The sequence below is a fragment of the Cyprinus carpio genome, chromosome B1 (assembly GCF_018340385.1).
Source record: "Cyprinus carpio isolate SPL01 chromosome B1, ASM1834038v1, whole genome shotgun sequence".
Lineage (NCBI taxonomy): Eukaryota > Metazoa > Chordata > Actinopteri > Cypriniformes > Cyprinidae > Cyprinus > Cyprinus carpio.
The window spans coordinates 18,273,566-18,295,948 of record NC_056597.1 but is presented as its reverse complement, the minus strand read 5'-3'; the positions used below and the strand labels follow the sequence as shown (position 1 = coordinate 18,295,948).

Genomic DNA, 22,383 nt, shown 5'->3' with positions numbered 1-22,383 from the left:
ATAGCATTAGAAACATTAAAATGGAATGCATACTAATCAAACAAGGATTCGAAAATGTTGTGTGAAATAGTATTAGATGTATTAGTAGAACACTGAAAAACTGTAAAACAGCACTAATGGCATGTAAAACTATAAATACCAGTTCCATAGATATATACATGCCCCTGGGGTGAAATAAAAGCATATCAATAAAAGCAGTACGTACACTATAAGAAGGCATTATAGATGACCTGAATCGTAAATGTCAAAATTATAAAATGATTGGTGTTTGTTCTTCAAATACTGAAGTACACCCAATTTTGTTGGAACCTTGTTGGACCTTGTTTTCTTCAAAAAGTGAAGTCAACAAATAAGACGTTGGCTAGTAGTTCAGGGCAAAAACACTTCTTTTGTATCCATACGTGAATAAAAGCTCCCTGTGTTCCTTTTTGTTTGGCACAAATAAGAACATTGCCTCTTTTTATCCGTTCTGAAAATCTTTTGCTGAAACCAGCCTGGGCTTCAAGCCAAGTCATACAATGAAAGCTTCACAAGTACAGCTATTAAACATAATAATTACTATGCATGTCAGTTAACTAGTCAAATTTAGAAATGAATTAATACATTTTTAACCGTGGGTAGATAAAAGAGATTGCATTTAAGGGATACTCCACCCCAAAATGCAATTTTGTCATTAATCACTTACCCCCATGTCATTCCAAACCCATAAAAGCTTCCTTCGTCTTTGGAACACATTTTAAGATATTTTGGATTAAAACCGGGAGGCTTGTGAATGTCCCATAGACTGCCAAGTAAAATACACTGTCAAGGTCCAGAAAATGATGAAAAGCATCGTCAGAATAGTCCATTTGCCATCAGTGGTTCAACCGTAACGTTATGAAGCAACAAGAATACTTTTTGTACGCAAATGAAACAAAAATAATGACTTTATTCAACAATTTGTCTCCAATTTGTTATTTTTGTTTTATTCGCATACAAAAAGTAATCTTGTCGCTTCATACAGGGGTTAAAGCAAAAAAAAATCCTGAGCCTGAACTTTTTCTGGGGGCAGGGCGGGGCAGCAATGACTGTGGCAACCGTAACATTTGAAAGGATACTATGGCAAAGTTATTGCTTTTTTCATGAATATATGGTTGACATGAAGAATGAAAGCTGTATCATACATTTGGAAATTATGAGCTTTATCACTGTTTATCGACACTAGCGTTGTGACAATACACTTAGCTCAAGAGATGAGACAAAATACAGATACTTGGTTCACTAGAATGTGACTATTTTAATACTGACGTAATATTTGTCCTTTAAAAGTAAAACAATGAAGTTGTATTTTGAAATATTTTAACTAATCTAGGGCTGTAACTAATGATTATTTTGGTAATCAAGTAATCTTCTGAAGTAATCTTCTGATTATTTTGACAACTGAGTCAGATTTTTTTTTTTTTAGTAACAAACAGACCTAAGTGAAAACCAGGCTTTATTATGACTATTTATATATAAACTAAATATGAGGGAATAATAACTGGCTCAAATAAAATATCAAAACCAAGAAATTACATAATTGTATTGAACAACAATGTTAAAATACATAATGTAATATACCTACGGTATACATAATATGAACATAACCAACTTGGTGATTGAAAAAAATATCCCATTGTTTTTCCCTTTACTTATAATTTCATGTCATTTTATTTTGTAAACAACTGAGTCCTAGTGTCCACTACAGAGGACATAGTATAACATATGAATAAAATATCATTTTTCAAAAAGGTTTTTTTTTTTTTTACCATTTGTTTCTTATGCTCTTAATGTGATGACATGAAAGAAAACTAAATTAAAAAAAAACTCTCTGCTCTTGTTACTTTTTTGATATATCTGGTTGTATACATTTTGGCACATTTATGTACATATTTAAGTTCTGATAACTTATACTGTCATATTTTGTGCAGAATTGTGTTCACTGTCTTTTGGCAATGTTGGAGGTGGAGATTGTGCACCTTAAAAAGTGTGTTTCCTGTTGTAATTGCAATAGTTAAAATAACTGGATTCTCTTAAGTGTGTTTTTCAAATGTTCTAATGAAGGATTTGTGCAGTTGAGAAATAGAATTTTCTCTTTATGTTGTTACAATAAAATATAATTAAGGGGGTGGGGGGGCACCCGAAGGGAGTCTCGCCCAGGGTGTAATCCAATGTAGAACCGACACTGCCTCCCGGTTTTCATCCAAAATATCTTAAATTGTGTTCCGAAGACGAACAAAGTTTTTACGGGTTTGGAAAGAGATGGGGGTAAGTGATTAATGACTAAATTATCATTTTGGGGTGGAGTAACCCTTTAATGACTAGCTTTTACTTGTACACAGAAAAATTCAAGATACACCAAAATGAAAGACAATGTGTTGCCTATTATCTGAGTTAATAAAAAATATTGTGTTTACACAACTGTCTATATATATTTCTATGGAAGCTTGTTTCTGTCAAGGAATTAAAAAAAAAAAGGTAATTGCAGCTTTTTGCCTCACAATCTGGATTTTTCTGTGGAAAAAAAGTAGTCATAATTGTGAGATATAAAATTCGGACTTTTTTCTCTTGCAATTACAAGTTCATAATTCGCAATTCTGTTTATGTTTTAGCTCTGCCTTGTTTCTCAGAATTTTGAGTTTACTTCTTGCAAATCTGCGTTTTTTGTAACTGCACGTTATAAACTCACAATTGAGTTAACTCACAATTTCAAAATTTTTGAAACTTTGCGAGATATAAACTTGTGAGATAAAAATTTGCAATTACTTTATAATTTTTATTCTGTGGCTAAAACAGGCTTCCATACATTTCACTATCTTGCCAAGGATCAATATGCAATATGCTAATATACCATTGATTATTATTCTTTAGCCTGCTTAAAATGTCAAAACAAGTTCAATCTGTTTAATGAGTTAGGTTTAAACTGAAGTTGTTAGGGACATTTACCCATCGTCTCTGTGGTTTGGCTTGCGGCCACACGCAGTGAGGCCAGGCTGGTGTCAGATCTCGGAGAGGCAGTGGAGGGGGAGGACAGGGCAGTGCCATTCACCTTGGACTCAGTCTGTGGCTAGGACACAGGTAGAGAGGAACCATAGAGATTAGGCAGGGGACTGGACGCAAACATCAGCATTGGGTTGTACTTCTGTATTTCCAGATTCATTTGAAAACGGTCAGTTATATATATTTTCAATCTAAGACATTCTTTTACTGCCTAGTTTTTAAACCCTCACAAAACAATCTTCTAAAAATTTTTTTTGAAGTTTTTGTGTTTTTTTCCAAGAAGGACTTTCTCAAAAAACATTAACAACTGCAGTATAAAACAAGAGCAAGGGCTCTTAGAGTTGCTGTGTTTTGCATCATTCAGTTTTTCAGAAACAAGACAGTCAAGACAAAACAATAACACAAGGATAAACACAAAATAGTGGACTTGATGCAGCTAAAATATAGAAATAAAATAACCCAGACAGCTAACGTGTTCAAAAACATTCACAGATGTCACAAACATGTAAATTGTACATTGATATGTATAATAATATTCAGGGCTGAATATTGTTAATATACTATATTATATGCTATATTATTACAATAATATTAACACATTATATAGTATAAACTTGTAATGTCTGTTTCATATACATCCATTAATATAATAATATTTACTTATTTATTTCAAGTACTACTGTTAATTAGGTTACCATTCAAAAGTTTAGGACTGTAAATCTCTTATGTTCACCAAGGCTGCATTTATTTCATACAAATCCAGTTAAAACTACAATACTGTTAAATATTACAATTTAAAATAACTATTCCTACTTTAATATATTTTACAGGTTTTATATATTTTTTCAGGAGTCTTTGATAACTGTTTGATGTACAGAAAACCATACTACATTTTTGATCAATTTAATGTATCCTTGATAAATACAAGTACTTCAATTCATTTTTTTTTCTTTAGTCATAGTCTTCTTGGCTATATTATTTACACATGTATCTTATAACTGATACATAATTACAATTACAGTACCTAAAAATAATCTGCTTTACTGATAAACTGGTTTGTCACTGCACAGCTATTTAAAGGTGCTGTATGTAAGTTTTTTACTCTACTAAAGCATAAAAATACCATAATATGTTTGCAGATATTTAAGAAACATGCTACAATTACTTATTCTTCTTTGAAAATGTGTGTTCCGGGCCGGAATGTCAGTCTCTGTTTCTGTTGCCAGTTTGTATTTGGGTACCCGGGATGCCAGTTGGCGGAAAACACAACCTATTTCTTTTCATTCATCTTCAAGTGCGCTCGTTCCTGTTGGTGTCATCAATCTGGCAACCTGCGTGTGCATCAAGTCTGAAGAGGAGGTGCTGGGTGAAACAAACCCTCTCCAATATTTTGAATTTGGACTGCAATACCTAGTTCAACCACTCGGTGTCAATCCTACATTCAGCACCTTTAAATTGTGCTTTAATGAGTGTGTTTAAAACTTCCACCATTAACAATTCATAACACAAGACCAAACAGCCATCTTGAATAAATAGTGACGGTTCTGGTGATTTCATTTGTCTTCCTTGAGATATTTGCCAAGCGAAACACATGCGCATATGTTAAACATAAGAACATGTTTATTAGCATATAACAGAGATAAAAAGTAAAGTAACTGATGCTACTAAAACAAGAACATACACTGGTAGGTAAAGGCTTGATTGTAAATGTAAAGGAAACTGAAGCTAAGGGTTATAAACAACAACAACAACAAAAAAACATCATCAATGAAGTGAAGCCAAAATCCATTGGCTCTGAACAAAGTGAGAGCTAATTTATCGCCGCGTTTATTGAGTCTGGTTCTTCTAGCTTCAGCCAAGTCGGCCACTGGAAGGAGCTGGAGTCTAGTGAGATTTTAGTTCAAAGGGTCCTCAGAGAACACATGAAGCTATTTCTTCAAGAACAAATCTGATATAAATCCATTTGGCAGAGACCCCCAGTCGACTAATGTTTTTTTTTTTTTAGAAGCATCAAGACATAACGCTTCATTCATCAAGACATGATGCAGACAGAATATCTGATTTCCCCTCTATTCAAGCAGAAGGAGACTGCTGAAGAAGTTGACATCAAACAAACTCCAAAAACAAATTACAGAGAGAAATGGGTTGCTTGAGGAAGAATGACAAATCGCTCAAAATGTTCTTTTGGCCACCTAAAAGGTCTGGCATCCCTCCTCAGCTTTAATAAGGACAGGATCAACAATGCCTGTTGTGTGGCAAGTATGGTAGGAAAATATTTAACCTTGGTTTAAATATTTGGTATAAACTATATAGAGAATAAACACAGAAAAAAAGAAAAAAAAACAACCTTAATGCACTATAGATATTTTCATACCAAGACTACAAAATGCTACAAAAAAAAAAAAAAAACAATTCTAACAAAAAACAAAACCTATTCAAACCATGTCTGATCAAATAAACTGATAGAACAACACAACAAAACCAAATCAAACCTCTGAATGTTTTGACATTTTGACATGAATGAGTGCATAAAGATGCATTTAATTTAAAATCTTGTCCATGTATTTCATGCTAAAAATGATTTGGATATGATTTGAATATGGCTGTATACTTATCACAATCAATATAATTTTGGCTTGCACAGTGCTGTGGACTAAATTGAATAATTCTGAGTAGTAGTTAATATACAGAACAGTGAATGCCAACAGGTGTCCTGCAAGGACAATTAACAGACATGTCTGCATTCAAACAAAACAACATGAACTAACAATATTCCATACTATAGTTCCAAGTCTTTGGTTTAAACATCTATGAAAAAAAAAATGCAATTTCCAAACCCAAAAGAAAGAAAAAAATCTTTGATGATGCCTTCAATCCACACAGTTGCAGAAAAATAACATCTTTAAACAGATGAAACATTTCAGGAAGATAGTGTCAAAATAAATCTTAGACTCTTTAACAAATTCATGGTACTTGCATCTGTACAAAATGCACATGCAGATGCAAATCTCAGCTCTTATATAAAACACTTTCTATATTCATCCTCACAGCATCTAAATTTAGCATAAATAATACCTTTAACAATTGTTAAAGTGATAAAACTAACTCATATTTTAAACCTTGTGAGCTGCTTGAGCGCCTTATTTTGGCTGAATTTTAAGGAAACATTTCACTTGTCTTTCATAGACCATATATAAAGAAGTGCCAGAATGCATTGCAATGAGTCAAGAGAAGTATCAACTATAAATATACTTAATATATATTAATATACTGAAAAATATCAACTTTCCCAACAAAGTCAATTATTTATAGAACTACAAATATGACAAACATTAAAAGCCAAATTGACATTAAAATATACCAGTGCTCTGGGCATTTCATTTCTTCTGTCAACAATCAAAAGGAAGCACATGAACAGCGTTACATTCCACAGCTATGATTTGAAATACGCCTTGTAAATGATCAGTGTGCAATCCGAAGACATTCACTCTTAGCAAAGTTTAGACTTAAGACAGGAGCTGACACAACTGCTCGAGTTCCTTCAACACTTCCAAAAGTTGTTTTTCACTGGCAGAGAGTATAAACATTGATCAGATCTCAAGGATATGCGCCACCCACCTGCTCAAGTAACTGTCTGAGGCGTTTGAGCTGTGATTCCAGCTGTTTGTTGTGGTCCTCCAGGATTTGCATTCTTGCTTCCAAACGTCCCTTGTGCTGGCGCAGTAGTTTAGCTTCAGCGATCAGTTCAGCGTCACGTGGACTCTGGGGTGAGACGGGAAGCATCTGTGGGGGTGAGGGCAATGGCGACAGACCCTTGTGGTCGTGTGCCTTCTTCAGACGATCGTACTCTGCTTGCAACTTCCTGCACAACAGAGAAGACAACTTCAGAAAGAAGCCTAGAAAACAGCGATGTGAGAAAAAGGGTGAGTCTGACAAATACATAAGCATGTGCTGTTAGTATAGACTACTGGTTTTCTATGGCATGGTGCTCTATTGTTCAAATATCTGGATGCATTAAATTGAACAAAAGTAACATTAAAGACTATCTATTTATCAAAGAATCCTAAAAAAAAAACATCACCGTTTCCCAAAAAATATTAAGCAGCACAACTGTTTTCAACATTAAAATAAAATATACAAGCAAAGCAAGCATTTTAGAATGATATCTGAAGGATCATGTGACACTGAAGACTGAAGTAATTGCAGCTGAAAATTCAGATTGCCATCACAGAAATAAAATAAATTTGAAAATGTTAAAATAGCAAACAGTTATTTAAAATTATAATAATTTGTACACTTTTTATTGTATTTTTAATTGAATAAATGCAGCCTTGGACAGCACAAGAAACCTTATCGACAGTACAGTACCTTTGAAGGGTACTGTATATTTTTTGAAATACTGCTAATGTGTTTCAGGGTCAGAAAATGCATATTTGAAACAATAAATCTGTTCAATTATTTCTGCTTTCTCATCTACTCACAATTTTAATATAGCTCACTGTGTGTAATATTAGACTCACATATGTAGCCCACGTACTTGACTCAGCAGCGTGGGAAGATTTGTGTGTGCTAGGTTATACTTAGATGGCCAGATGCTTTTGAGCAAATTTGAGAAACACGTATCGAAAGCACAATCAGATACTTAAATCGATTAATATTATAAAATGCAGATGAGCTCATATAGAAAAAAAGATATATGGGCATTTTCATCTCTTGTGAAAGCTGATCAGCCTGTTTATTTACTATGCACAATTATGGTTAGCTGCATTTTATTATTATCAGGGTAACACTTTAATATAGGGACCAATTTTTACTATTAACTAGTTGCTTATTAGCATGCCTATTATTAACATACTGGCTGTTTATAAGTACTTATAAAGCACATATTCTGCATGACCATATTCTACATCCCTAATCTTAACAACTACCTTACTATTAATAAGCAGCAAATTAGGAGTTTTTGAGGCAAAAGTCATATTTAATGGTTTGTTAATAGACCTTAAAATTAAGTGTGACCATTTTCATTAAACATTTTCCTGAAAACATTTACGGTTGGTGACCAATTTGGAGAATCTCTAATTTAATGCAAGATACTTAAAATATGTGATTTTCAAAAATTGCTGTGCAAGTAAATAAGCGTATGTAGTGTGTCATCCCAGAAATATGCTAACAAAATACAGTCCAGGATACATCCTATTTCACTTAAAATTAAAAAAATCAATCATTTGAATTGTAAAGGAAATGGATATGTAATCAAACCTGTTTTCCTGCTCCAGATCGTTGAGCACTCTCTCAAGCTCTCCCTTCTCTTCAGTCTCCATTGAGATGAGGATCTGAGAGGGGCTCTGCGGCTGACTGAGAGGAGAGCCTTGATTCAGACTCTGGCAGTAGTGCTGGATCAGCAGATGCTCATCATCCCTACAACAACAACAACAACATTTCCAGTTCACTACATCACATCCGCTGCTCAAGATTTCAATGATCACTGGCTGCCTTAAACTCCTAATAACTGAAAAACACATCAGCTCAATTAGCTTGTGAGCAGTAAGCTGGTCTAAATACAATCCTATTGTTTTAATACCACCAAAAACTGCAGCATAAGAGCATTTACACGTAATCGTTTTATAATAATTCAATCTGAGCGTACTGGGAAAATGACATGGGTTCATTACTGATCTCCACTGCGTTGTGTATGAGTGGAAAGAGCTTATACGAGACATTTATTTTATTTATTATAAAATGAAAATTAATCTGAAATGACATCATTTTTAGAGAAACTCTTCCTATGATAAGCACTTTCATAGACACATTTGCCCATTTTTAAGTTTAAAAGTTGATGTTTTTAGGCAATCACAAGCAGTTAAAAGTACGCAAGGTGTAAGTAGGTCAGTTTTAGGTTCCACACACATACACACACACACACACTCACACACTATTAGATTGACTTACGGTATAATACTATGTACAGTAGAGTGTAAAAGAGTTGCAAGCTCACATGCTTTCATTGGGCGATACATTGTCATTCACATACGAGCCATTTCGGTTCTCCATTTCAGCTAGCCTGTGAAAACACAATATCATTCTGTATTCATTCGTGAACAGCTCATGCATGTGCATTCGTTCACGTCAGTAAGGCATCACTGTTCCAACTTTCATGCTTAACATTAACACAAATGCATTTGTTTTTGTTACTAAACAGTCATATTCAGAAATGCAGATTCATTCTGTTATAAGGTTAAAATACACATTTCAAACCCTTGAAAATATATCAATCATGGTATAAATGGTACAGCAACATTTCTACTGTATGACACATTTGTACCATTGCACGGTATACACCATCACATGACCCAGCCAGCCCTAATGCGATGCAAGTCTGCTCTCTGAAATATACAGTCACACGGCAACACCAAAATAACCATGCTTTAAAAAGACCGACCTGCTAGCGTAATGCTCGATGCGTGAGTGGGTGTCGTCATGGGAGAGTTGGGGGGAAGATGCCGGCCTACCAGTGACAGAAGAGCAAAGGTCAAAAAACACGGATCAACTAAATATATCAATATTACATTATAGAGGAAGAACATTTTATTTAACTCTGAGCATTACTATACAAATTAAACAGAGTTGCTATATATCCGATAGAATAAAATATAAGGATAAAAAACAATAACATTAATCAGAAATTACTATCCCACCATTATTTTAGTGACATACTATCTGTTAAGTCAAGTCAAGTCAAGTCAAGTCAAGTCAAGTCTGCTTTATTGTCAATTCTTCCACATGTACAGTACATACATACAGAGAATCGAAATTGCGTTATTCTCAGACCCCCGGTGCATACAGATAACACTAACAGTAGAGCCTAAAAATCTAGGTCAAATATAAAATATAAGATAAAACTATACAATAAGGGAATGTAAAAAAGACATAATAGAAAAAAAATAAAATAAAAATAAGGTTAAATAAAAGCAGCGCAAGGCACATGGCAGATAGAGTGCAAACCAGTGAACAAACAGTGCAGATAAAAAGATTTTTAGTGCATAAAAAAAAATAGCTTATTCAGTCTGATTAAAAGTGACAAAGTGACAAAGGGCTCAGAGCAGTTTATTTTATTAAACTGACTGATGAGGAGGTAGAATGATGTCAGATCCATGGTGAATGAGGTAGTGAGCAGACCACTGCTGCACAAAGTGACTGGTGCATGACATTCGTATGTTAGAGGGAGGGGGGGTGGAAGGACCTGGGGATGTGTGGGACGGGGGGGGGGGGGGGGGGGGGGGGGGGGTTTCATAGTTCAGTGGTGCCTGAGGCAGAAGAGGGGACGGGGGGGTAAGTTCGGGAGCGAGTTCAGCTTCCTGACAGCCTGATGGATGAAGCTGTCCTTCAGTCTGCTGGTCCTGGCCTGGAGACTCCGCAGTCTCCTCCCTGATGGCAGCAGACTGAAGAAGCTGTGTGACGGGTGAGTGGGATGTGACGGGTGAGTGGGATGTATAGTTTAAGTATAGTTAAGATGTATAGTTTATTGCAACTTATGATTTGGTTAAATGAGCAAACCTTTTTCACAATATTTGAAGCTAAATATATGCAAATATACAAAATAATGTTCAACAGTTTGGGGTTTGCAATATTTTATTAATGTGTCTAAAAGAAGTTTCTTATGCTCACAAGGTGCGCATTTATATGATGATAAATACAGTACATACAGTACAGACAATTTAATAACTCTATTTGAATAATTCAGTTAAAATAGTAAAATTGTCAAATAAAATAACGGTTTACCTATTTTAATATATTTTAAAATGTCATTTCTAATTTTCTTCTTCTTATGTTCTTATTATCAATGTTAAAAAAAATGTGCTGCTTAACATTTTTGAAGAAACCGTGACTTTTAAGGATTCTTAGATCAGAATTTCTTTTAAATGAATATATTTAGTAACATTATGAATGTCTTTTCTGTCACTTTGCTAAATAAAGTATTAATTTCTTATTTAGAAAAAAAAAAACCTAACTGACACCAAACTTTTGAACTGTAGTGTATCTTACAGTGTAGCTCACACCCAGTGATTTAACATAATGATAACCCTTTTTAAAAGAGTACCTACACCACAGTAACATGTTAGTCTAGCAGATGAATGGTGGAAGCCATGGGATGGACACATTCCAAAATATCTCACAGTTTTGACAATGGAAGATGAGTGTTTCATGGAGACTTGTGTATAATTTCATATAGAAAAGCAGAAGACTAAGTTTTTTGGAGTGATAAAACCGCTATATCACTATAAGATTTTCTTAATTTTGCTGACCAATAGAACAATAGACACTGCACTGATATCCATCGATGTGAATGAAGAATCGTGCAATAGGAACTGAAGGAATTGTACAAACTCAATTCTGATCTACTCTGCCATTAGACTCTCAAATTTGAATTTCAATAAAACTTGGACGATCAAATGCAGTTAATTTCAAATTAGGACTCCGGGTCATATTGTAAGTGTAATGCGAAAATCCTGAATTTGCTTGCATTACGTGATCCAGTAACCAGCTTGTTGTGGATGTGCCTGAGCGTGTTGGTGTGTGGATGTACTCACGGATGGTCAACAGGCCAGAAGTTGATCAGTGTAACAGGACTGCAAGACAAAAAAAGATGTAATGATGGACAGGACAAGTAGATGCACTGAAAGCATGATAATGACATGATTGTTAAAAAGCACCAAACACACAAACCCACTGATATGACAACACAGTTAAATCCTAACAGCATTTTTTAGTAGCCAATAACACAAACATGACAATTAACTCTTTTGCATAATCTGTTTTTTTGAGAAATAGCTTGATTCAACATTGCTGGTTGTGTGTTAGGATTGAAATGAAAAAGGGTGAAAAATGCTGTAAGAATAATGTGTGTATGCATTTAGCACAGCTTTACAATTACTTTGACAGACTGCACACATTTGCAGCTGCTCCTCTACAGGGGGAAAAATAATTCCACAGCATAAATACTCCTACTGTGAACACGAGTAATGATCAATGCACACGGTAAAGCAGAAAAAACCCCAAGCAAAACTCTTGCAGCTGCAATTTAAGGTTCGCAAGTGTACAGAGTCATCTTTATTTGTCTCGTTTGCTACTCTTTGACCAGGTTAAATTGTTTCATTTAGAGCGTGTCAGATGAAATGCTACTTTTTCTTCACGTCAGTATACAAAATTTAAAGAAACACTTTAAATTTTCCACCAAGAATTAAGCATTTTATGCCACTTTTGGCTGAAGAGCTTAAGTAGGCAAAATGTAGGTGAATTTGTTATTTTCTTTCAATTTTAGGTGGATTTAAACAGGTCTGAGCCTGTTTAAATCCACGTTTATATTACTGTGTGTAAAACGTAAGTATTGATTTCCAGGACTTAGATAGTTCTTGCTGTAAATATATCATTAAAAAGTGTGTCAGTGTCATTATTAATGAAAACAAAAACAAAAAATTATAAATGTTGCCTTAGCAACTAACTGAAAAAAAGCTTAAATTGAAGTACTAAAATTATTAAAACTGAAATTAAAACCTGAACAGAAAAAAATAAAAAAATAAAATGTTTTTGTTGCTGTTTCTTTTAATAACAGCATATAAAATTATTAAAATACTACAATTAAAATAAATTGAAAATATAAAATTCTATAATAGTACATAAATAATACTAAAATAGGCCAGTATGATCCTAAATCAGTCAAAACCTGCCCTTATGATCAGCTATCCATTGTTTAAAATATGGTCAACACATTAATTCTGCTCTCTAGATAGCATCTTGAGTCACAGTGTGATGCATACTGTGCTTTTAATAATAATAGACAAAAAAGTGGCCTTATCAGCTGTCACGTGTCTAATTAATCAGTAGCTGATGGTAACAAACAATGAAGTGAACACATAAAAAGCACGAGTCTCACGTCTCCATGTTGTCTCCCTCAAGGATGGTCTGGACGGGAAGGTAACCCATGCGAGGATGCTTGGCAAAATAGCGCTTTGTCCTGAACTTATTCTTCAACACCTTGGCAAAGTCTCTCACGTCCTCTCCTGACGTCGTCTAAAGTAAAAGGACACAAAAAGTCATAACTTGTACTTTAATCTTAAAACACATTGACTTTGCCTGATACTAAACTTCCAATGCAATGCTATGAAGGCAAAAAGCAAAAACCTACCGGTGTGCAATATTCAACCATAGGGTACTGCATCTTGTGACCTTTAGCCACTCTGCCAGAAAAGAAGCAGCTTTGGCAGATATCATAGTTAAAGTGCTTTAAACTTCGGTACCTGTAGAGACCAGACACAAACAGTGAGATCAGTGTTAAAGTCTTTGCCAAAACATTCAAAACATCCTGGATCTGAAGGGACATGCATGCAAGGTTATTTCCCAGAAAAGTGTAGTTACATCTTGATCCTTCAAGTATGTTCTCACATACTCTCAATAGAGAGCAATTTTTTTTTGCAATAGATTACTTCAAATAAAAGCTGCTCTTTTGAACTTTATATTTATAAAGGAGTCTCAACAAAAATATTAAGCAGCACAACTGTTTTCAAAACAGATGATAAAGAAATAATACAAATACCAAATCAGCATATCAGAATGATTTCTGAAGGATCATGTGACACAGAAGACTAAAGTAACTTAGCTTTGATTCACAGAAAAACATTTTAAAACAGATTTAAATAAAATACAATTATTTTAAGTTTTAATAATATATAATTCTATTGTTTTACTGTATTTTTGAACATATATACATTTTTGAAATCTTACTGACCCCAAACATTTGAAAGGAAGTCACATGGGTTTAGAATAACATGAGGGTGAGCTATTTTTGACAGTTTTCTTTTAGTGAGTGAACTGTATTCCTTTGACAACATAGCATTAAAAATGAATGTTATTCTGGAGTGAAAAAGTCATAATTTTTAATCGAATAAATCTCTCTTAATCTCCCCAACAACTTTCCTTTTCTACTTATATAACCAGAGGCACAGGGAGAAAAAAAAAAGTATTATGTCAAACTAAAATCCCTATTTCAATGAAATCCTAATGGATAAAACATACAATACTCACTGTAAATCAATGGCTTATGCCAAGTGAAAAGATCTTTTAGACATTTTTTGCACATGCACAAGACCCAGATTTTGCATTAGACCCAAAACAGAAATGTATAAATACTACCATTAACCTAAGAGACTAACATCATAAGTTGATATACTGAAATTTTGTGCATAAACAACAGAAGTGCAATTTCTCAGCCTAACATGCAACAAACGTAAAGCAAAACACTGCATTAATATTGGTTAAAATATCATGCAACAAAAAATATGGAAGCATTTTAAGCAACCTGGTAAGTTTTCTTTTCTAACAATACTAACAATACAAAGTGTTGCAAAGATGCATTTCATGATTTTTAGCATTGTTTTCCCATGCTATCCATGATCTTATTCGCTGGAAATATAATGGATTGAAAAATTAGTGTTTAACAGCCAAAAAAATCTCATGAAAAAACAAACGAATGATTCGTAAGACAAGGAAGAAAGTAAATAGGGTCACGTTGATACAATGTTGAATTCAAAGTGAAATATATGAAAATACTTTATGCAAAGTACAAGCAGTACTGTGTTCTCCCACCAATAATAATATAAAATATACAGTGCAGCTTTCCAAGCCTCAAAACAGACAAAGTTATTATTTTCCAAAGTCTGCCTTGTGTTTTGGTGCAATGCTTAATAATGCACAAAAAAAAAAACTGCTGATACTTTTAAAGCACCTGAGGCCGAATCAGTCATTCTGAATAATAACACTAAAGAAAAGGTCCATACCTGAAGCCAATAATAGGACATTCCTTACAAATGTTGCATTTAGCCTGGTGCTTTGCTGTCTCAGCGGCCGCCACACGGTGAAGGACAGGAAGCCACACCATCGACTGAGGTTCTAAACGCATCCAGTCCAGGAAGACTGATGCCTCTAGCTCTGGTTTGTTATTGGCTTCATATCAGAGCAAAAGAAAATCAATGCAGGAAACGCAGAAAAAGTGCATATTCTACATGACCGCTTTAACTTAATCTGGTCATGAAGGAAAACGGTGGTTACTTACAAACTGAAAGCAGCTGCGCACACTGGGCTCGATATTGCTCCCTCCGAAAGACGCCACCTCACCCAGCTGCCTGGGGATCTGAATGGCATCATGCAGAAGGAGGCCGAGGCGCCGCTGGTCACAGAAGCCTGTGGCACTGGCCACCTCTCGGAATAAAACTAGAGAGTACAGGAAGACATTACAATGGAGGCAGGTAACAGAGACAGAGAGTCAAAACTATAATATTTTTTGTTTTATGAATCCCTAGTTTTGTTTATATCGTCACTCTGAAGTGTATTAAAACACTTGTTATTAATCTAAATGCCATCAATTGCTGTGCGGTTGCTAGGTGGGTAAACATTTATTTCTGAGCAGCTGTTGCACTATACTGTGTGCTATATACTCTAAACGAGCAAACTCCAAAGCTTTGCAACTGTGTTTACAGCAGTGCTATTAACAAGCAAACTACAAGACACTAAAAACACCTGAGAGAGCTGTAAACTGCTAGCAGTACAGTTCCATAAACCGAGTGAATATCTTGACTCTTATTATGGTTTAGAAACGGAATAGAAGGAAGCACATAAGATAAGCAGAACAACTTACATCTATACTTATCTTCAAGGTGAGCTTTGCACAAACAGATTATTCCTGTTTTGAAGGATAGGGTACGAATCTTTCCAGCTCGTCCTCTGCGGTAAAAAAATAAAATAACAGTGACAAATGACTAAAGCGAGACCGTCAATTGCTCTTTTTTTGCAGATAAAGAGTCAAGATCAGAAACAAAATACTCTCAATGTTTCTGCACCATAAGTTGGTAAAATATACAGTATTGCTCTCGCTTTTTTTAAAAAAAAAGACATTCTTTAGAATTTTTTTGTGCACCCAGGTTTTAGGGAGGGTTTTTAAAATCAAATTCAAGACATTTTAAGACCTACTTCGGACACAAATAAACAAATACAAGTAATATCATATGTCCAACACAGAACAAACCCATTATTTCAAAAAAGTGTATTCTCTTTATAATTAAACAGGCTGGGACACTTATTTAATGAGAACTTAATGCCGTTTATATCAGCAAAAAGGTTAAAATAATCGAAACAAGCTATATTCACTCTGTATTGAAAATGGTTTATGTACTAACATATCAAAACATACAAATTAGAGGTTGATTTAAATTGGATTTTGCAGATATGATAATAATGTGTCTAAACAATACTTTTTAAAGCACTAGTAAAATCTATATGCTGAATGTGTTAAATATTGTTTTAGTCTTTCCTTTCTGTGATGGGGTGGCCCAGAGGGAAGCTCTCCTTCAACCATCTACAACATCTTTCAATTTAAACACAAAAGAGAAAACAGTCATAATTCTTCAACAGTAGCATAAATGCACTGTATTTATTGATGGGAAACTACTTTGAAACCGTGAGCTTGCAGAATAGCGCAACATTTTGACTTTGAAACATTAAATCATGGCCTTTTGAAATTGAAACTTAAGACCTCTTAAAATGACAACTACATTGTTTATACCATTTAAGACTTTTTAAGGCTTTAAACAAACTGTATTTCAGAGTTTTTAAGACCCTACAGATACCATGTCAACACCCCATCTTCTTTAAATAACATAGCTTTGCATGACGTAGAATGAAAAGACCTCCAATGCTTTTCTCTCAGTTTACTCTGGGGGACAGACGGGGGGTCTTCTGTGGAATCTACCACCTCCATGTACAAACACTGCATGATTTATGGCTCAGTGTGATCCTGCTAAGAAACATGCTGAGAACTGACTTCAACTCCAACTGATGCTCTCTGACTCATATGTTCAAAGATTTAATGGAATAGTTCACCCCAAATTTAAAATTCTGCCATCATTTACTCAACCTCATGTTGCTACAATCTCACATGACCTTCTTTCAATCATGGATTTTTTCTGATTCCACAGAAGACATGATTTGATTTGGAATGACATGAGGGAGAGTAAATGACGATAATAATTTTAATTTGAGCTACTGCTTGAGCTACTGCTTTAACATGTTAAACACATAAAACAATAAAACATGGTTGAACGTACGTATCATAAACGTTGAGCAGCCAGTTGAGACACATGTCCACGCACAGAGGCACGTTAACCAGGCTGCTGTGCTGCTGCTCCATACGGTCATAGATGCTGGTCAGACAGTTGATCACTTGCATGATGTCCATGAATTGTTCGTTCTGTTTCAGATTGTGCTGCTCAAAGGCCTCACAGGCTGCAGACATGCCCAGAAGATCCACTGTGCACAGAAAAAAAGCAAGTGAGTTGCTGTTCTTGGTTTTAGACAAAAGGAGGAATATTTCAGCTTACTATCAAACTGAAAAAAGGAATTTTTGTGGACTTACAGCAGAGAGCTTTCTGCATTCGTCTGAGCTTCATTGCAGTCCTGTATGCCGAGAACCGTACGTTGTTGAGATCCGCTGTTTAGTGACAAATGTTCATTTTAGCAAACCGATCATGCAATATTTCATTACTGTCACAGTCAAACCTCTCAACTCAGCATTTGACAATTTCTAATTATGATCTTATTTGTTGGGTTATGAAAAACAGGCAGCAGAAACATCAAGCTAGTTTCATCCAATTATTTTCTGCATTTTAAGTCCATTCATCAAAAATGTTTCGTCTAACAATCTGACATTTTATTCAAGGGCAATTACACTCCCAGATAGATTCAAATGCTGCAAAAGTGGGAGATATAGCTACTTCATATTAGAGTTGGGAAATATGGTTCAGCCTTTTATATTTACATACCAATATATTTATATATAAAAGTGATTTGTTATTTTACAGTTCAATTCAATTTTATTTGTATTGCGCTTTTTATGATACAAATCATTGCAAAGCAACTTTACAGAAAATTAAGTTTCTACAATATTTAGTAGTAACTTATCAGTGGTTATCAGTATTATACAGCCACTGAAGATGTTAAATATACACTTATTATATCCTTGCTGAATAATTACTAAAACATTTTAATATACAATAAAATGCCACATAAAGATCTCCATTAACAGTTTTGCATGACAACAGTAATAAAAAAAAATAATGATGAATATACTATTAATATTCAGCCATGTCCTGCCGTACTACAAGCACATCAGATCTGAATCAGGCCTACCTAATGACTGGTACAGTTCTGCCATCTTTGGGTGGTCCCAACATGTTGTTTGGGTCTGGTGACTGAAAGCAAAAACATGATGAAATACAATAAACACAAGCCTACCTCTGTCTGAAAAAAAAACATACTTTATAATAAATACTAAATGATGCTATACAACATCCATAAATGTGTTTATGACTCATATTCAGTGCTAGAGACAGTGTCATCCATCTAGGGTAATACAGATTAAGACAGGGCCTTGAGTCATTTTACATCAAACAATAAATCTGTGTAGTCTTCAAACTCAAGAATAGCTAAGTTATATTCTTCATCTTCAACAGATACTCGAACACATTTAATAAATCCATTAATGCAGGATTATCATGACAAGGGATAAAAACATACTAACTATAGTTTACTTACTCATCCACATGTTGTTACTTGTGTTATTTTGTGGAAGACAGAATGTGAATTTAAAAGAATACTCTTGCCTGGCCATTATTTGCAGTACAATGGAAGTAAATGAAAAATGGGGTCATTACGCGAAAAAAAAAAAACGGCAGCATAAACGTATCATAAAATTGCTCCATACGCAAAACAACTGTACCGCTTCTAGGATACAGTCATGCTGTTAAGTGACTTTAGGGCGCCCATTTCTATTTCACTTTCATTATATTGAAAATAACAACCAGAATGTTCTTCAAAAACATCCCTTTTATGTTCCATGGAAAAAAGTCCCACAGGTTTGGAACAACATGAGGGTGAGAAATAACAGATCTTTTTTTTTTTTTTTTTTTGAGTGAACGATGCCTTTAAGAAAAAAACAAAACAAAAAAAAAAACAAGGGCTGAAAAGGACTTTTACAAGATGTTGTAATGTGTTTTCCCCAGCAATATAATGCATAGGATTTTTAAAAAACAAACATTTTGTCACTTTATGCCAGAAGTTTAAGGTCTCTTGAGTAAAGACGACTGAATAGGCAATGTGCCAAAACTAAACAAGTTACGCAAAGAATTGTGGGCATGTTTGTGACTGAAACTCACTAAACTGCAACTTATCCCAATTAATAGTGTTCCTGCTGCATGTGCATTTGGCAGTGACTGAAAACATTTAAAGACTGTTGGAACTTAGAGAGTCAAAAGCTCATCTTGCAACTCACTTTATCTGATATTTCCCATGAATAAATAGTTTGAAGTCCATTGTTTAGATCCATGGGAGTAGTTCTGAGCATCTGAGTTATTGTACTTGGTCGTCTTTGTTTGAATCGTTCTACATTCACAACAGTGCCTGTTTTGTTACAAGGGCTCTAAATGAATCCATTAGTGGAAATGCAATTTACACTACTGAGATGGCTTGTTTTGAAGTGTTGCTATGGACCGGGATGTTTTGTGATTTTGGGTTTAAGCCAGCCAAGCAGCTCTGCAGAATTCTAATAAGGTTGAGAAACTTCAAAACTAATAAATTATACCCAGACCCTACAGTGTTTTTAGTAGGAAGAAACACAAACTGGGGTTCCAACCACCAACAAAAATGAGATGAAAGTGAACTTCCAGGCATTGTATTTCAGAAGAATTTTTTTTTTAAAAGTCAAAGAGGTCGAAATTAAAGTATGAAAGGATTTTTAAAAAGGGTTGCAGAAAACATCAGTGTCTCTGAAATGCAAACATTATGGCGTGGAATCACTTTCACAATTGGACGACTTAAAAAGTTCCACAGCAATACCAATACCATGGGACTGTGACAGCATTTTTGTTAGGTATACTGCTAACCTGGAACAAAATCTGAACTAACAATATGAATGATATTTCTAATACACATATTGCTATAATGATATTAATATTTAAACCTGGTAATCTTGTATTATTTGAGTAATAAACTGTATAGGTTTACTAGACTGTTTACAACAGCGAGACTAATGTAAGCCTTCTATTCCCTTAGGCTCCATTTACACTAGTGCGTTTTCGTTTCAAAACAGTGTTTTAGAATGAAAACGATCCTCGTCTACACTTTATCTAGGTACAGCCATAGATATGAATAGGTAGATTCCCTATTATTTAGATCGCGGACACATCTACGTGCTTGGTCCGTTTACACTGAAACGCGAAACCGGAGTTTTCAAACTAAAAAGGGGTCTGCAGCGTTTTCAGAAGTCTCTGTTTTCGAGGGCTGAAAACGCCGGAGTAGTGTAAATGATAGGCGTAACCGGAGCAAAAGTTATGCGTTTTAAAACGAAAACACACTAGTGTAAATGGGGCCTTAAACTTAATCATGGAATCATGTCAGCGGATTTTAAGGAAACACATGAAATGTGAATGCCATCAGACTGAACTCATGTGTGAATGGCCTTCTGAGTGGCTCTGAATTCATCAAAATGCAATGTTTGATGCCATGCATATAACAATTATTTTATTCTACTCACAGACTCTTTTAACAGAAAGGAAAAAAAAACTACATGTAGATTTATGACAGCAAAAGTTTCTTTCTTTCCTTCCTTGCAATATGCACACATTTAATAATAGATTGTTATAAATAAATAAATCTAGATTCCCTTCTTTGAAATAGTATTCTTTGTGAAAAGTGCTATACAAATAAATCTGAACTGAACTGAACAAAAATAGGCCTAGCTATGTCTCCTCAGATTTGAAAATTAATAGAAAAGCAGCTGTTAACGCAATACAGAGAAATATAACATATGACGCTACATAATACACTACAAATCAAGTTTGGGGTTGGCAAGATGTTTTTTTTTTTTTTTTTTTTTTCTTAATAAAAGTCTTATGCTCACTATTAAGCCTGCACTTTTTTAAATCAAAAATTCAGTAACAACAGTAAAATTGTTAAATAAAATAATGGTTTTCATATTTTAAAATGTCATTTATTCTTTTGATGGCAATGTTGAATTCTCAGCAGCCATTTCTCTGGTCTCCGGTGTCACATGATCCTTCAGAGATCATCCTAATATGCTGATGCTACTTAATATTTTTAGTGGAAACTGATTCTTTAATGAATAGAAAGTTAAAAAAGAACAGCATTTAACAATGCAAAAACTTTACTGTCACTTTAGGTCAATTTAAAAAACATCTCCTCTGAATAAAAGCACTAGAAGCTATTTAGATTTCTTTAAGTTTTGCTTTTATTATTATTAATACTTTCTGACCCCAAACTTTTGAATGGTAGTGTATATATAATTACAAAAACAACAACAACATGTAGTACAATGACTCAACAAAAGCCAATTAATTAATTACAATGAATTTAGTAAACATGTTGTCTTTATCATGCTTAATATTTCTTCCAAATTAGTATAGTAAGTTTCTGTAAACATCATAATATATAGGTCTATTCGTCTTGATATTTTAGGGAGGGGTAATCTTTGACACCAAAAAGTTTGAAAACTAACATACTCAATTTGTGGGCACCACAGGCAGCTCTCTACAGTCAGTATCTGGCAGCGCCCTCTAGGTTCAGGTAGTCTCGGTAGAGCATGCCAATGGCCTGATGGCAATTTTCCCAATGAGATCTCCATACCTGCACATCTCAAAGCGGTGCATGAGCGGAAGTACAGCAGTAATGTGGTTTGGACAAGAAGGAGAAATGCCCACCTACATACATGCATGCATGCATCTTATCGGCACAGGGTACCCACACAAATACGCATCACGCAGACACCTCTAATTGTGGCTCCTGGTTATGGATGAATGCAAACGCAGCCGTAAGTATGTGGTTAAAACCAAAACAGTGCTCTTCTGTGTGGCATAACGTTAACTTATGGGAAGCGCACGAATATGGAGGAGTCTGAAAGGCCAAGCCTCGTTATCAACATAAGGATTTCCAATCAAATACAGTTCAAAAACATACATGACAATATGAACGCCGCTTTAGGCTTATCAATCTGCATGCTGCAAGAGGGGCACAGCAGGAACATCAGGAACTATCGATGTGTTTTGCATAGGAAAAATAAACAAATCAAGCGCTAAACGGGCATGTCGCTAAGACGAGGACATTCCCGGCTGCGTTGGCTCCATGTAAAAACCGAACAAGCACCTGCTTTTGCTGTAACGTTAAAGACAACGAGAACGGCAAAGAAGCAGCGGCTATACGGCAGATGGGCGAATGCAAAACTCCTCGGCGTCCTCTAATCGCACAAGC

The 22,383-nt window shown here is 34.8% G+C and overlaps 1 protein-coding gene across 14 annotated transcripts in view; it reads right to left on the bottom strand.

Moving 5' to 3' along the window:
• The window catches only part of LOC109093772 (dystrophin-like), a 101,045-nt gene that overhangs the window by 3,090 nt on the left and 75,572 nt on the right, over window positions 1-22,383 (bottom strand). For 6 of the 14 annotated variants that reach the window (XM_042716846.1, XM_042716843.1, XM_042716850.1 and 3 more), the window contains 14 exons: window positions 18,253-18,314; window positions 17,480-17,554; window positions 17,172-17,373; window positions 15,707-15,792; window positions 15,125-15,282; window positions 14,850-15,016; window positions 13,202-13,313; window positions 12,950-13,086; window positions 11,607-11,645; window positions 9,458-9,523; window positions 9,014-9,079; window positions 8,278-8,436; window positions 6,637-6,880; window positions 2,965-3,085 (listed from right to left, as the gene is read on the bottom strand). In XM_042716846.1, the coding sequence (XP_042572780.1) occupies window positions 2,965-3,085; window positions 6,637-6,880; window positions 8,278-8,436; window positions 9,014-9,079; window positions 9,458-9,523; window positions 11,607-11,645; window positions 12,950-13,086; window positions 13,202-13,313; window positions 14,850-15,016; window positions 15,125-15,282; window positions 15,707-15,792; window positions 17,172-17,373; window positions 17,480-17,554; window positions 18,253-18,314 (1,694 nt within the window). Of the gene's footprint in view, window positions 1-2,964; window positions 3,086-6,636; window positions 6,881-8,277; window positions 8,437-9,013; window positions 9,080-9,457; window positions 9,524-11,606; window positions 11,646-12,945; window positions 13,087-13,201; window positions 13,314-14,849; window positions 15,017-15,124; window positions 15,283-15,706; window positions 15,793-15,855; window positions 16,433-17,171; window positions 17,374-17,479; window positions 17,555-18,252; window positions 18,315-22,383 lie in introns of those variants that run through there. The other 8 variants (XM_042716847.1, XM_042716844.1, XR_006153743.1 and 5 more) reach the window with 6 other exon arrangements.